At 33.4% G+C, this 16,750-nt stretch overlaps 7 protein-coding genes across 7 annotated transcripts; 4 read left to right on the forward strand and 3 right to left on the reverse strand.

Moving 5' to 3' along the window:
* The first annotated feature begins 30 nt into the window (after positions 1 to 30).
* On the forward strand, positions 31 to 5,172 carry SRB8 (Srb8p). The gene has a single exon (XM_020219181.1). It carries the CDS (start codon positions 78 to 80, stop codon positions 5,115 to 5,117), a length of 5,040 nt encoding a protein of 1,679 aa, XP_020078897.1. The 5' UTR covers positions 31 to 77; the 3' UTR covers positions 5,118 to 5,172.
* Positions 5,173 to 5,348: 176 nt separating this feature from the next.
* Positions 5,349 to 7,724, forward strand: HYPBUDRAFT_151420 (Zn(2+) transporter). Its single transcript, XM_020220488.1, has one exon. The coding sequence runs from the start codon at positions 5,495 to 5,497 to the stop codon at positions 7,655 to 7,657; it is 2,163 nt and encodes a 720-aa protein (XP_020078898.1). The 5' UTR covers positions 5,349 to 5,494; the 3' UTR covers positions 7,658 to 7,724.
* Positions 7,725 to 7,866: 142 nt separating this feature from the next.
* ARG8 (acetylornithine transaminase) lies at positions 7,867 to 9,400 on the forward strand. The gene has a single exon (XM_020220489.1). It carries the CDS (start codon positions 7,974 to 7,976, stop codon positions 9,360 to 9,362), a length of 1,389 nt encoding a protein of 462 aa, XP_020078899.1. The 5' UTR covers positions 7,867 to 7,973; the 3' UTR covers positions 9,363 to 9,400.
* A 137-nt stretch (positions 9,401 to 9,537) lies between these two features.
* On the forward strand, positions 9,538 to 11,029 carry PPG1 (putative serine/threonine-protein kinase). Its single transcript, XM_020222451.1, has one exon. The coding sequence runs from the start codon at positions 9,825 to 9,827 to the stop codon at positions 10,926 to 10,928; it is 1,104 nt and encodes a 367-aa protein (XP_020078900.1). The 5' UTR covers positions 9,538 to 9,824; the 3' UTR covers positions 10,929 to 11,029.
* A 63-nt stretch (positions 11,030 to 11,092) lies between these two features.
* On the reverse strand, positions 11,093 to 14,198 carry HYPBUDRAFT_3764 (rhomboid-domain-containing protein; the record flags this gene model as incomplete). The annotated part of the gene is made up of 2 exons (XM_020223375.1): positions 11,093 to 11,307; positions 12,353 to 14,198. The coding sequence occupies 2 exons, from the start codon at positions 14,196 to 14,198 to the stop codon at positions 11,093 to 11,095; spliced, it is 2,061 nt and encodes a 686-aa protein (XP_020078901.1).
* A 285-nt stretch (positions 14,199 to 14,483) lies between these two features.
* On the reverse strand, positions 14,484 to 15,674 carry CSI2 (Csi2p). Its single transcript, XM_020222867.1, has one exon. It carries the CDS (start codon positions 15,393 to 15,395, stop codon positions 14,532 to 14,534), a length of 864 nt encoding a protein of 287 aa, XP_020078902.1. The 5' UTR covers positions 15,396 to 15,674; the 3' UTR covers positions 14,484 to 14,531.
* ATP19 (F1F0 ATP synthase subunit k) lies at positions 15,629 to 15,826 on the reverse strand (the record flags this gene model as incomplete). The annotated part of the gene is made up of 1 exon (XM_020218153.1): positions 15,629 to 15,826. The coding sequence occupies one exon, from the start codon at positions 15,824 to 15,826 to the stop codon at positions 15,629 to 15,631; it is 198 nt and encodes a 65-aa protein (XP_020078903.1).
* Between the last annotated feature and the right edge of the window lie 924 nt (positions 15,827 to 16,750).

A 16,750-nucleotide genomic window follows, 5' to 3' on the forward strand; every position in this document is an offset into this window, starting at 1 on the left:
TACCCGCTAGATGTATATAGATAGATATATGTTTATTCTGAAGCATTGGATTTGAATCGGAAGTTAGCTGAAGCAAAATGTCGAAGCTTAAGAATAGAAACAGTCTTTTATCGTCTCATAATAGGACGTCGTTCTCAAATAGTACGAAGGAAGAAATTCTTTCTATGAAATACCTGATGGAGAGACCTGATGCTGCATTATATCCATTGAATTATCAAGACGCCATGAAAAGTGGGGGTGATACGACGGTTGCTAATAAGAAGGATGATAATTCGGATTCCGTTAACATATACCCAGACTATGAACCTTGGAAAGACCATAATCATTTGCCGAGCGATAAGGCTGAATCGGAGAAAGAACGTATGAATAATGCTACTTTTTTGAATAAGGGATCTTTTGAAGCACCACAAGTGTCAAATGAATATTACTCTTCAAGAAATTTGATTCAGGCTACCATTTTTTCATCTACGGCCAACTGTAATAATATTTTGAAGGAATTATCGCAACATCTTACTAACGCATATAAAACAAGAGATGAAGTTATTAACAAGATCACTTATGAGTCTAATAGTTTCAAGATACCTCCTCGTGTGACCCTCACCACTCTGAAAAAGGAATCGTGGTTGAAAGATTTGGCAAATCCAAATATTCCTTTACTGAAAATTTCCAATAAACTTCCTCATGGAATCAAGAATAAAACTTTGGTTGATACTTTGAGCTCTAAAAATGTTCCAATTACAAGAGCAATTTGGTTCACGAAATGTACATTATATAGCGAGTTGATGATACTCAGAAGGAAAATCCAATCTAAACAACTGACTCATGCTAGCCCCCATCCCAATCCTCGTTTTGGCCAATCTCCAGAATATATCGAGTCCCAATGGTTACAAGAATGGACCCAGCAAGTGGTTGATTACGTATATAAATTCTCAAAAGAAATGTCTTATATAAACTCTCCAGAGAAAAAACAATTATTTAATTCAAAACTTGGCTATTTGCTTACTTATTTGAAAACTTTATACATTGAATGTTTGCTAGATAAAGAATATTTTATTTCTAATATATTGAGGTTTTTAAGAGATGGTCTACCTCTTGAACCTCAAAATATTTCTCAAATGTTAGCGGTAAATCGTTCGGATAATGATGAAAATATAAGTGATCTGTTTCCCATTGAAATTACAATTGATTATGGAAGAACTTTGGTTGCTTTAACTTTGGTGAAAATTTTCTGGAAAGAAATCCTTAAACTCGATTATTTATGTAAAGAATTAAGTGAACTTTTACTTTTTAATTATTATTTTATTCTGAAAGTACCGGCTCATTCAACAAAATCAAGTCATAAAACTAATGAAAAGACTGCATTACCTTCAAATTTAAAACAAAAAATCTTACTGCATATTTCTGATTCAGTCGAATATTTATTCAAATATAATACGAACGTGTTCATCATTCCTAATTATTGGATGTTGATAAATGAAGTACTCTATAATATACTTTTGGGTAGTCAATCTCTTAATACTAACGATCAGGATCGTGAAGAAATTGAAAGACAACTCAAATTGATAAATTATAGAAATGAAAGTTTGATGTTAAATATGAGACACTTATCTCAAACTTCTAATTCGATTGAAATGGCTCCACCTTCTTCCAATAATCGATTACCTGCTAAAAGAAATTCTTTTTTAAACGCATCAATTGGTGGTCTGCCATTCACAGTCTCTCCATCAACTTCAAATCTCAATAACCAAAATAACCATGCTATTCAAGAAAATCATGAAAGTGGAGATCATACATTTATAAATAGAAGAAATTATGATAGCTTGAAAATTATTGAACAATTCGATAGACTTCAATTAAATGATGAGCTTGCATCATACTTGAGACCCAAACCTGATAATTGGCCTAACTCAAATACTTGGAGATCTAATTTGAAGTTGACAATTTATTGGTGTATTACCAATAATAGAGATCATCGAAAATCAAGTGAAGAAATTTTAATTATCTGTAATTTTCTAAAAAGAAATGTTTTACAAAAACTAAGTGGTAAGAATACTAATAATTGGAAAGCTGAATTTGAAAATGAAATCATGGAAATTATTTACGAAGTTGTGGATAAACATGATGAAGAAGTTAATTATTATTACTTGTATGTTTTGATTAATGAATTATATCAATTAAAAGTTATTGCAATTTCATCATATTTGAGAAAATTAATTGCATCAGGAATTTTTTATATAACTCCAGGTACCAATACTGATTTACCGGAAGGATCTAAATACAATAGACAAGTTGATATCCATTTATCTATCCTTAGAAATCTTCCTGTTTTAAACAATAAACAGTGCAATAGCATTTTACAAAAGTGGACACCACAAGGGTTTAATTTCAATGAAAAATTTGAAAAGGGTAAACAGGTTTTGCAAGAACAAATCATCAATAAGTTATTGAATAATTCTTTTGATGATAATATTGAACAGAATATGGATTATATCAAGGAACTTAATGTTGGACTCAAGTTTATGCTTGTTAATTGGATTACCACTAATCTTAAAAATAGCATTAGTAATTCTCCAAGGTTGATACATGTAACTCCATCCATAATTGCTAATATCTATAATTTTTATTCACTTTGTGATAATTTAACAGTTTTTTTCAAAGTATTTGTCAGATTTATCTTAAGAAATGAAGGTAAAATTATTATTTTTTATCTTGACTCCTTATATTTTATTTCGAAATTGATTATAAGACATTTTAAACTTGTCAAGTTTATTGCCGGTAATAACTATGAGTCTGCTAATACAGGATATGATTTATTTAAATTAACCATTATTAATTATAAAGATCTTCAAAATCGTGATACTGACTACTTTAGATTTCATGACGTTTGGAATTTCATAAATAGGGCAGTTGAAAATTCCGAAGCTACATTCAATAATGGGACGTCAATTTCTAAAAATAATCCATTATATGCTAAAGAGATGGTTGACTCGCCAATGAAGATACACATGCAAGAAAATAATAAAGTCAATGAAAAATATAGTGCTGAGGATTTCAGAAATGATTTGGAGGTATTAATTGAGACACCTGCTAAACTAATGAGTCAAGATGAGATAAATGATGCCTTATCAGTTATAGAATCCATGAATGTTGATGTCAATGCATTCAAGGACTTGAAAAGGGCAAAAGAGTCTGTGATAATAATTTCTGAATTTATGTTGAAGAATGGAACGCATCTAAATGAACGTCAAGAAATAAGTTTGTTTAAATTGTTGATCAATTTGAGCAGAATTTTAGAAGCCGAACAACCCCTGTTATTCATGGATCAATTACAAACTCATATAATTGAATCAATTAAGGTGACAGAAGAGGTTCAACAACTTATCATTCATTTCAAAAAAATGCTCATCTATGAAGTTTTGCAAATACGTGACTTGATCATGATATTTCAAAAAGGCTTTGGTAATAAAGATACAGGGTTTCAAAAGAAATGTAATATACTTATCTATGACATTTTTTTCGAGACTCAAACTAGTTTGGAAAGACAATATTTACTTAATCATCAAATTTTATTTTTGGAAGTGCTTCGATATTTTTATAATATAAAAGATGGTACGTCTGAGCTATTAATTGCTTCTAAAGCTTTAAAGGAGGATCAAAAAGAATCGATTTATCAATCCTATATACTTGAGAATTATAAGCAAGGTGTCTATGCTGTTTTAAAAAATTCTTTTTTTTTGCATACTAAACTTACAATTGATACATTGACTAAGCAACTTGATACGGATAGTATCATTGATATATGTAACGACTTGTTATATCTGAAAGCAAATCCGATCTCTAGCAAAGAAGATACTTTCAAATTAATGAAGATAATCAGTGAGTTTAATCTTCCAATTGTTCAATGTTTATTAAAAGCAATTACTAGCAAAGAATTTCTGACGATCACAGAAGAAAATCTTCAAGAAACTATCGAACAATTTGTTGAAATGGTTCTAGATAATTTAAACTTTCAATTTCTTTCCTATAACTCTTATTTTGGTGAACTTTTCAATTATTTAAATTGGAGATATAAGGTGAAAGTTTTCAATACCCTTGAAAATCTATTTTTATGTAACACGGTATTCAATTTTTTCAGCGGAGAACCAACCGATCTTAATAAATCAGATGAAGATATTTATTTAAGAAGGAAAGGATCATCGATGAATTTATTACCAGTTTTCAAAGATTATTTCAAAAAATTCTCAGTATCCTCTATGGACGATATACCATCTTCATATAAATTTTTCCAAGACTTATCAAAGTTTTTACTTAAATTGGTACATGCAGTGAATTCTGATGTTGCTCTTGAAAATAAAAATAGTGGGTACTTGGGAGATAGTATATCAATTTTCTTGAGAATCTTGATAATTCATAAAATATCCTTAACTTCCATAATCGTTCGCCATGACGGGGAACAATTCACTTTTATCAAGAATTTAATCTCGTTACTCAACTCGAGGTTTTTATCGACTAAAAGTGAAAAGTTGAAAATTTTACTTTACGACTTGCTCTTGCTCATGAAAAGTTCCTTAACTACTGCATTAATCGACATTAATGATACAAGTTTGGGTGATAGTACGTCGCCGGCTTTGAATATCACTAATAACATGAGTCCTGCTCCCACCGACGAAACAATCAAGATGAATGTTGACGGTGTTCCAGTAAATGACCATCTCAATCAACCCCCATACTCAAAACCTTCCGCTTCTGGCTTACCTCTTGTTTCCTCAATGTTTAATCTCCCTGAACCAAATAATACTAATCCGTTCAAAGACTGTATAGATGACTCCAAGGTTGCCAGCTCAATCATGCTAGACGAACAAGAATTAACCCAAGATGGTGATATCCATAACGTGAACAACTCGGACCTTATCCTTGTATCCACTAGAAGAGACACTGTTTCTTTCTCAAGCGCATTTGGTCTCCTAGAAGGCAGTAACGTTCAACAACCAACCGCTTCTCGTCAATTCTCTTTGAAAAGTTATCAGCTCTTGGAAGAAGCAGGGAATGCCGTCAATGACGGCTGCATCAACCTCCTGCTTTTCGACGCATACACCACTAAAGAAAACATTCCTTAGAACCTTTGGGTATAGCATAAATAGTACTCTTGTAAATTTAAATTTTTTCAGTTGCAAAATATCTTACCCCATAGTAGAAAAAAAAAAAAAGTTTTTTTTTCGCTCGCTTCCCTATACTTTACCCTTTTGTCCCTTTATAATTTTGATGGAACACGTCAGGTTAAAAAAAGGTACAGAGCTTTGAAATTGTTTATATTTTCATTTAATTTTGAATCCATACGGTCTTTATTTTTTAATTGTGGTCAACTTAGCAAACCCACAAAAGCAGCAAGTTCTTTCTCGTCTAACCTAGTACTGCAGCACGAAGCGCAACCTCCATAATACGAACGGAAACTGTTTTGAATAGAAGATAAAATCTTTTTGAAAAACCTAGGAAAATGGGTTCGGATTTCGATAAAGAAAATAACTTTAATGGTTATAATCGAGGACCATCGATTCTTGTTGAAGAAATGAATGAAGAAGTGGTATCAGAAGGCTCTGACGTTGAGTCAGAAGAAGATCAGAAGATGATGGAGTCATCAATTGCATCAAAATCCCGTTACCAAAACGGTATTACTACTGCTACCAATGATAATGACTTGAAAGATTCTTTTAAACAGCCACCAGATTTAAGGTATCTAGCTAGTGCTAATTTTTCATCTGAGTCTTTGTCAGAACCGGAATCAAACTCTGTTGGACCTCCACCTCCATTAGCATTGAATTATTCTACATTCCTGAATATGAATGGATCTCCAATTACCCCAACTTATAATACGTTTTCTGCTAACACACCTTCAATGCCGTATAGTCCAGTTGGGCTTTCGAATGGTATGGGAGGAGCTCCTCTGCATCGTAGAAGATACTCTAACTCTTCTCTAACTAACTCTCCAATTACCCAACCCTCTGCATCGGCCAATTCTAGAGCTTCCCGTCCAAGACCAAAGTCTGCAATTTTCATGATGGACTCCAATCACTATCCAATTTCAGAACATGGTAGTCCCATCCAATCTCCGATACAGAATAATAATCCTAGAGCAAGAAACTCGATACACTTTTCGGGCCGAACTAATTATATACCTACTTCAAATGGATCCATCAGTAACCTTCCTTCCAGAAATAATTCACCCACTAGGTCTACGTCTCCTTCAAGATCTGGCCGTCAATTCAGATCAAAATCTCCAGTAAGAAGATCAAACTCGCCGGTGAAATACCTGCCTTTCAATTTCAAACCTCAAGAAGTTATGATGCATAATAATAATTCAAATGGATCCTTGTCAGTTAAGCCTGCTCATAGAAAAGGTCATAAATATAAACATTCTTCTGTTTCGATGAATTTATTTCAAGAACCACCGCCAGCTTTGGTGGTGAATAATCAACAAGCAGCAATTCCTGATCTGTACCCCATTCCTAATTTTACCGAATCTTTAGGCTCGATCAAACCCCATCAGAAACTTAAATTAGGACTTTCATCTTGCCATTTTTTCCTATCGGTTATTGTTTTCTTGGTTGGTTATCATTTTAAACTTCCTTCATTTTCAACTTTGGCCCATTTGGTTTTTTATGACTCTTTGGGCTCCCTTATCATTGTTTTCGTTGATATAATGTCCAACTTTGAGGTTTGGAATAATTCATCGATTGCATATCCGTTCGGTTTGGGTCGTTTGGAAGTCTTGGTAGGTTTTGCTCTTAGTGCTTCATTAATTATGGTGGGTTGTGATCTTGTAAGCCATTTTTTGGAAGAATTCGTTATTAACTGGGTGGTGGTGGATACTGATCAAAATGAACAACATCTGTCTCATCACATTCATGGAGATCATGATGGTGATGAAACAAATTGGATCATTTATCAATTTGTGTTATTTTTAGTGGTTGGGGTTACACTAATCACTTCAAAATATATATATTCTCTGGATAGAATTGGAGAAATGATTTCTTCAACTGATAACCAAACCCCTAATACTAACTCTAAAATTGATAAATTAACTAAAGGGAAAGGTGGTCTACTTGACGAAGATGATTCTAAGAAAGCTGAGCATGACTCCCTTTTCAGTAAGCTAGAAGGCTGGTGGTATTACTTATCCAAAAATCCAACTAGATTATTGACATTACTCTACGCCTTTTATTTAGTGGTATCTCCCCTTTTACCAGTGTCCGTTGTATCGGAAATTGGCTTCGACATCGATGAGGCTACTACTTTGGCTGTCGCTCTGCTTTTGTGTTTTAGTGGATGGAAGCTAGTCAAAGCTTTGGGCAGTATTCTTTTATTATCATACCCTCATTCGGATTATGATTATCATAATTTGAAATCATCCATCATCGACAAGATCTTAACTTTGGATTGCTATAAGCAAACCTATAATTTAGAGAAACTATTCATTACCAAATTCAACTACCAGCTCTTCGTCATTGGAATTAAAATTACAATGAAGAATGCTAACGTCGACGATGAGTCAAGATTAAGATTCGAAGTTAACAGACTTGTAAAATCTTGCTTGGAAAAAGCCGACTACACGGGGAAATCTAGCAACATCGAAATCACGATCGACACCACTCGTATCTAGCCCTCAAACCTTATATATTCGTATATATATCTATATATATTAGTTGTAAAATAGATTAAGTTATTGCAAATTCGTCTTCCGGAGTCTCAGTGCTCTTCCGGATTAGGTAATTCTATGACTAATTCTCTGACACCCGCGGTGTGAAAATTTTCAATGAAATCCCATTCTTTTTCTGGGAAAACTATTTAAACCAACTTTCTTGCAAATAACAACCCCGAAAGCTTTATAATTGGGTTATTAGCTTATCGATAAGTGATTGGAATATTTACTGCAAAGTGGACTAGTGAAATTATCAAAAGGTACAAGAAATTTCGTTATGATTAGATCAATTAGTGCTAAATGTTTAAGAACTAGATTAGTTGGTTCAAAGCAATGTTTCTCTACCACTACCAGAGTCTTTAATTCGTCTACTGGTATTCCCGATGCTACAGAAGAATCTCATACTGGTCAGTATATCAATACCATTACCAAGCCATACACTGCCACCACTTATGCTCGTCCTAATGTTGTTATCACCCATGGGAAAGGGTCACATTTGTATGATTTGGAAAATCGCCAATACATTGACTTTACTGCAGGTATTGCAGTAACGTGTTTGGGACATTCAGATCCTGAAATTACTAATATCATTAGTGAACAAGCCAAAACATTGATTCATTGTTCCAACTTATATTATAATCTTCCTGCTGGAGAATTACTGTCAAAGTTAGTTCATAAAACATTACAAGCTGGAGGAATGAAAGATGCACAAAGGGTGTTTTTATGTAACTCAGGTACTGAAGCCAATGAAGCTGCATTGAAGTTTGCCAGAAAACACGGTAAGAATATTAATGAAGAAAAAACTGAAATAATCACATTTAATAATTCATTCCACGGTAGATCAATGGGGGCATTATCAGTGACACCAAATCCTAAATATCAAGCACCTTTTGCTCCTTTGATTCCAGGAGTCCAAGTGGCTGATATTAATGATATCAAAAGCGTGGAAACGTTAATGAAAAAGGATAAAACCTGTGCCGTTATCATTGAACCAATTCAAGGTGAAGGTGGAGTTACCCCAGTTGATTCCGAATTCTTGGTTGCATTGAGAAAATTATGTGATGAAAATGATGTTGTATTAATCTATGACGAAATTCAATGTGGTTTAGGACGTACCGGTAAATTATGGGCACATTGTGATCTCCCACAGGAAGCTCATCCAGATATTTTAACCATGGCTAAAGCCTTGGGTAATGGTTTCCCAATTGGTGCAACCATGATCAGTGAAAAAATTGAAAAATCTTTAAATGTCGGTGATCATGGTACTACTTACGGTGGTAATCCATTGGGTGCTAAGATTGGTTCTTACGTTGTTGATAAAATAAGTAAACCAGAATTTTTGGAATCAGTTAATCAAAAGGCTGAAAAATTTAATAAAAAATTAACTGCAATCGCTGAAAATTATCCAAATATCATTACTTCAGTTAAAGGTAAAGGTTTATTGATGGGTCTTCAATTCAAAGAAAACGTCGATATCGCCAGTATCGTTTCCCAATGTAGACAGCACGGTTTACTTGTGATTACGGCTGGTATGAACGTCATTAGACTCGTTCCTGCTTTGAACATCCCGGATGACGTAATTCAAGATGGTCTCAACATTCTAAGCAAATGTCTTGACGATAGTTTGGCCAAATACAAAATTGAAGACCCCCTGACCAAAAACTAAACTTCTCTCATATTATAGACTCCAATATATGTATTTTAATCGTATTAAGTATCTTTTAATCGTATACTTTTAGTAAGTGAGAATTTTTTTGAACAAATTCTGCTATTGAAAGAAAAAAAAAAAAATTTAGAATTAAAAAAACTGAAAAAATTCATCGTTAGTCGAGTAATTAAACTGAATAACATCGAGTTATATTCGATTTGAAGAAGGGATTTGACTTTGATCCGGTACCACACCCTACCCTTGGCTGCATTGGTATACTTTTCCAGTTAAATCGGACACAAACGCTGATCAGATCGCGATTATCTATCTCTCGACTCATATATTCGGATCGATTAAATATAACACAATAATATTAACAGCATAGTTTGTTAGAATCAAAACAAGCAGTACAGCTATCTGGATATAAGCAGATGTTGTTTTTTTTGGTGGAACCAACAAGATTGAAAATAATTCTACAAAATGACAGTTCCATTCAGGATTCCTACTACTGATTTGGATTATTGTTTAGAACAACTTTTAGAACATAAACCTCCCAAGATTTTACCGTCAGATACTATTCAGCAATTATGTCATACTTTGAAAAGTCAGTTGTTGGCAGTCCCCAATATCATGCCACTCCAATCACCCATAACGGTAGTGGGGGACATTCATGGACAGTATCATGATCTTTTAGAGATTTTTCAAATTGGTGGATCACCACCTAATACCAATTATTTATTTCTAGGCGATTACGTTGATAGAGGATACTATTCTGTGGAAACAATTTCCTTGTTGATTGTTTTGAAATTAAGGTATCCTGAACGGATTTTTTTAATTCGTGGTAATCATGAATCGAGAACAATTACAACCAATTATGGGTTTTATTCTGAAGTTTTAAGTAAATATAATGGGTCTATTGAAGTTTGGTCCTATATAACCGATTTATTTGATTATTTACCATTGGGTGCTACTATAGATGGGAAAATTTTTGCTACTCATGGAGGATTATCACCAAGTTGTCAACAATTAGATCAAATTAGAACCGTTGATCGCTTAAAAGAAGTTCCTCACGATGGTATCATGGCAGACTTGGTCTGGTCTGACCCTGATCCAGAAATTATGGATTTTAAATTATCTCCAAGAGGTGCAGGTTATTTATTTGGCTATGATGTTATGCAAAAATTTTGTCATGATAATGATTTAGTACAATTAATTCGAGCCCATCAATTGTGTAATGAGGGCTACGTTAGTTATTGGCAAGGCAAGTGTCTAACAGTGTGGTCTGCTCCAAATTACTGCTATAGATGTGGTAATAAGGCTAGTGTTTTGGAAATTTTAAGCTCAAATTACCTGAGTAAAGAATCAGATTCTAATGGATTAAAAGGTAAAGTAAATAAACAAGGTGTGCTACCCGGTCAATACTTCAATGTTTTTGAAGCCTCTCCAGAAAATAACGAAGATACTTCCAGTGGTAAGAGTGTTAATGGTATCAATTCAATCGATAATAACACTGGTGAAAGAGACATTTTCCAAAGCTTCTTCCAGGAGAAACCCAATAGACAATACATTGACTATTTCTTATAGCCTTCTTCCATTATGACCCAATATTCATTCAGCATTCTTTTTGCATTATTCATGTCCCGTTTTTTTCATTCGTTGGCTTGTATTATTACTTTCATTTCATCTACACGCATATCTTAATTTCTTTTCATGTCGTTTCATTCATTAATATACAATTAAATAAAACTCTAACCGTAGTATAACTCAAAATTAAACCCATCATGTACCTCATAGTCATCTAACGATATATGATCCTTGAATACTTGATAACCTTTTTTCAAAACTAATTTCTCATGGGAAGTTCCAATTTGTAATCCAATAATCTTTTTCAAATCACCAATGGTATCCGAAGGAAGACACTTGACCTTGATCTTCTTCCCAAGCCTATCATTTGCTTCGACTTCTATCATACTCATCTTTTAACGTGATTATTATAAGAAAGTAATTGACTGTTTTCTGTGAAAAAAGTCAATTTTTCATAAAAATCTCGAAAAATTGTTTTTTTTGACTGATTTCTCACTTACTCATAACTTGAAATTGGTGCAAAAAACACCATTGGCCGCAAAACTTGATTTATTAGTAAATAATTACTTCGTTGAAGCCATTCCAATCGGCTGTATTGAAAGTTGCAATTAAAGCGTTGAATGTTTTATGGCTGTAGTGTACTACATTATCTCAAACAAAAATTTAATTTCATTGTCTATCTTCAGTATTAACTTGATGACTACGTTTACTCACATACTCGGTGATTATCTTCTAGCCTTAAATATGGTACTTAGCCGTTATGAAGTTCGAGAGAGAGAGACCTATTGGAGAACCAGAAGATTATTAAGGGGATACCTTGTCTTCATGGATGGCACCGACAATGAAAAAACGACCAAATTGAATTAAAGAATGTTGAATATAAATGTATTGGAAGTCATTCAAATATTCTTTCGTTGTACTTGCACAAGAATAGCTGTTTCAGTTGAATAAGCCCATGAAAGGTAAGAATCTATCTGGTTTTGTGATGTACAACCTCTTCAATATTTATAAGGGGCTATAGGTTAGCAAGATAATTTTCAGTGAAAAATTTTGTGGATACTTTGATCTGGCTTTGAATCTCTGCAAAGTCACTTATAAAGTGATATCTTGAGCAGTTAAATTCATACAAAAGCCGTACTATCAAATAAAACCTTTTTACTCCGGAATAATGCTTAGTAAGTTGTAAACTACTTCTTATGACGATGTAATTTAGTAAATCGAAACAACACAGACTCGTCATCTACAAATGATTAAATGTTTATCATGAGTCATTAGATATATAAAGTTCATCAGTGGTAGATGAAATAATGCAAAAAAAAAAAAAAAAAACGAATAGATGAAATAAAGGTGAAAATGCTAAAGGATTTTTTTTTGTTTGCAAAATCTATAGGTGAAAAATGCAATAATGAAGCAAAATCCAAGACCAAGTCCCGAGTTTTGATCATTAACGAATGAATGACCCGAATTGATTTGTTTATGGACGATAGAATCATTTTCGATGGATGGTTGAAAGGCACGAGCGTTTGCAGCCAACTTCTCTTGCTGATAGTTTCTACTTCTCTTTTGATTTTTGATTCCTTGAAGGCCCTGAGAAGAGCCAGTTTCGTTTGAGTTTGAAGTAGAAGAAGGAGTAGTTGTAGTATCATCCACAGAAACTTGACCAATTTCACACCAGCCATGGACTGGAATGCAATTAATATATTTACACCATTTACAGGTATCACCTAACGGTCTCAGCTTTTGGGTGAAAAAGTTTTTAGCCAACATAGCGTAATATAAGATGAATAAAACTAAAGCAACCACACGAGCGCTAAACCAACAGTAAACTCTTACTGGGATTTTATCTTCGAAATTATGCATAGGGTTCCAATTATTTAAGAATTGTTGCATGGTACCATCATGAGCGTTATAAGTAATGATACCATCTTGATAACAAAAGAAGGGATCAGGTAAAAGCAAGACTGCTAATAATAAACCACAAGCGAAACCACCAATATGACTAAAATTATCAAGTCCTGGCAAAAGACCCAAGACCAAGGAGATAATTATTTCACCAATCATTATAAAAATAAATAGAGCATAATGATTGGTACCATATAAATTATGATTTTTACGACCACTAAAAACAAAAAGAATTATATTAGTTGCCATAATACCAAATAAGGAACCCGAAGCACCAGTTGAAGCCATACCATTAGGAGAGAAATTAGCACCTAATAAAAACCCACCGATACCACTTGCAAGATAAATTACGAAATATTTGATAGAACCTATAGCTCTTTCTATAGTTGCACCCATGGTAACTTGAAGTAAAAGATTGAAAATGATATGTAAAAACCCAGCGTGTAAAAAAATTGGAGTTATAATTCTATACCATTGATCTGGTTGATAAGCATCATTATGGATAGGTAAACCATCAAGACCACATAATTCATTTAAGGAACAAACGTTTGTCTCGATCAGAGTTGAGTTTGGACAAGGGAAATTGATAGTTAAGTCGTCTGTAATATTAGTAATTTTATGCATACAAGGAACATAACGAGCACCCATATTAATTAAAACATAAGTTGAAGGACCTAACATTGGATTAAAGTAAGGTTTTGTTTGAAAAGCCGATCCGGTTAGACTGGACATTTTCACTAATTCAACTATGAAGACAATTACTTGAATCAAAGTAACAATCATTGTAAAATAAGGTAATTTGGTATAGTGAAATCTAGGATGTCTTCTAATTTGTTTTAAACGATTTTTTTCATTTTTTTTCAATTTTTCATGTTCTAATTGTTCAGCAGAAGGAGGAGGAAGGGGTAATTCTCTACTACCAGGATCGAATCTTTTATCAGGTATAGCTGGCTGAGCGAAAGGATTTGAAGGAGCAGCACTGTATCTTGGATCTGATTGAGGTAAATAACCACCATCATCACCAAAAGGATTTTGATTACGATTTAAACTCGATAATTCATAATCATTCACGTTGGCCGAAGAAGATTTTTTCAAAGGATTTGAAGTTGTAGAAGAATTTTTCAAAGGCAGATACGGTTGAGTGAAGGTGAAATTATTATTGGGAGGAGTATTAAAAGTGAAAGAGTCATCTACGTCGATATTATCATTTGGATGATGTTGATGATGATGATTTACCGAATCTGAAGAAGCATTTGCATTTGATAAGAATTCACTTCTAAAATTTGGACTATTCTGAGCACTCGAATGAGCACTATTTGCAAATTGGGGATTTGGTCCTTGAGGGAACTTGGTAAAGTTATTATACATATTAATTCATTGATTAGTTAAAGAAGAGATGGTTTGAGGTAAACAAAATGAACGATTATAAGTAATTGACAGATGATGACGAAGGGGGATACTATAATAATAGAAACGTAAACACTCGACAATAAGATGACGAAATAGTAGTTGGTGAAGTAATTGATGGAGAAAAAAAAAAGGCTATGATGTACCTTTTTGCCCCAAACGCGACCGTTTTCAATCAACAATATATAGATATATATAGATATATATAGATATATATAGATATATATAGATACATGAATAGATACATGAGTAGTAATGGATACAGATATATTAATGGATGAAGTAGATATACACTTATTTGAAGAGAGAATCATTTGATAAAGGATCAGCTTTTAAGACATTATTTCTCTTTTTAATTTTACTTTCTAAAGCAGCAGTATGTCTAGCTTTAGCTTGATCAGCAGCTTGTTGTTTAACTTGAGCTCTAATGAAATTAGGACTAACGTATTCTTTATTTTCATAAATTTTTGGACCACCAAAAGAGCCTTCTAAGATTGTAATTAAGGTTAAAACAAATCTAGGACCAATTTCAACGAGAGATAATTCATCATCGATATTAACATCCTTATTTTCTTTCAAGTTTTCGGTTTCATTAATTTGATAATTACGAACCCAAATTTTATTATCAACAATACTGAAAGTCATGACATGATCAATAAAAGGTTTTGATTTTCTTGCGTTTGGAGGAACCCCAAAACAATGAGTGAATAATTCTTTTAATAAACGATGATGATCCAGATTATTGAAAGATTTATCAAAACTTAAGATTGGTCTTGAACCTTTTAAACAATTACCAGTGAAATTCAACTCATCGTAAGTATGTAAATTTTGAATATGAAATTTTAAAGTAGGACCATTTGGTGGTTTCAGAATCCATAAATATAAATCTTGATGTTTTCTCAGCTCGAAAAAGAAAATGTTATTACAATTATATAATTCTGCAACTTCATTTAACTGGTATAAGTTTTTTTTGGAATCAAATTTTGGTTCTTTTCTGGCATGGGGTAATAATGATGTTAAATCATTAATAAGATGACGGTGACGATAAGTAACCCCACGAGACGAAATAACAAGAAGTCTTTGTCTGTTGATATGTTTGGTCTTATCCGATTGTTCTTTACTGCTTTTACCTTGCAAAGCTTTATAAATGGCCGACATCTTGATGAGTAGTAAGTATAAAAGGCGATGAGCTCCAGCTGAAAAATTTCTTTATATCAAGCACAACCTGATAAAAAACAAATACCCGTACACCAAAAATACCTTCATACGCTACCCGTACACCAAAAAACATCCACACCAATTCATTCTGGCTACCCTACAATACATAAAACTAACAATTGATACATAAATACATTACTATAACAACTATCTAACAACTATTGAACAACCGTCTAGTGTTTTTCATGTTTGGCCAAAAAATCCTTAACGAATTTTTCTTCATCGGCGCTGGCAGCATTGATAGCAGGATGGGCTGGTGGGCCCGGAGCCCATGGTTTTGGAACCACAGCAAGAGTAACAGCACCCAAGGTGGCAAGCGATAAGTAGTGAGCTGGAACAGATTTCCCGAGGATAGTGTAAGCAGCAGCCATCTTTAATTGTAAGAATAAGGTTGAATATAAAAGTTTTCATTTCAATGTTCGCTCGTTGATTTATTTAATTGGTGGAAGACAACACCGGTACCGCAGGGGGTAGTGTGGCGACCACGTATACTGAACCATGAACCATCATCATATCATGAACCATCATATATATCATGAAGTATCAGATATCATGAAGTATCATATATATCATGAAGTATCATATATATCATATATATCATATATATCATATATATCATATATATCATATATATCATATATCATCTATGATATGAAGTATATATCATATATCATCTTTGATATGAAGTATATCAGGAATGTAACTAGTATGTATTAGCGAAGAGAGAACAAGCTCTGAAGATCATACATTCCTGAGCAGTAATATAAACCATAAGTATAGCATACGCACATGTATATGGTCCATAAGTATAGGTATAAGTATAAAAGTGTATCTGATATGTAGAGTTACTAATGAGATCAGATCAACTGCAGAATACCATTCCCAAAACAGCACCGGTTAACTTGTTTAACGATTTACACGATCAGAGTTGAGATGCCAATTCACATTTTGGTTTAATACCTAATTAATTATGACCCGGTAATTGGACCGTGTCCGACAAGACTAAGCGATCCCAACCATCGCCAACACCACCCACACCACTCAAGGCCACCACCGCAGCCACCCCAGCGACCACCTCAACAACAACAACATCATCAACAACAACATCAACAACAAATCAACAACAAATCAACAACATCATCAACAACAACATCAACAACAGCTACACTGAATGGTACAATTGTATTTGTAAACAAAACTACCACGAGACAAAGAAAACAAACTTTTTCTTTTTTGTTTTTTTGTACAAATACAAAAAAAACAAAAAAAATGTTTTTCCAGTTTTTTTAGTTCTT

This window comes from Hyphopichia burtonii (genome assembly GCF_001661395.1).
Source record: "Hyphopichia burtonii NRRL Y-1933 unplaced genomic scaffold HYPBUscaffold_1, whole genome shotgun sequence".
Classification (NCBI taxonomy): domain Eukaryota; kingdom Fungi; phylum Ascomycota; class Pichiomycetes; order Serinales; family Debaryomycetaceae; genus Hyphopichia; species Hyphopichia burtonii.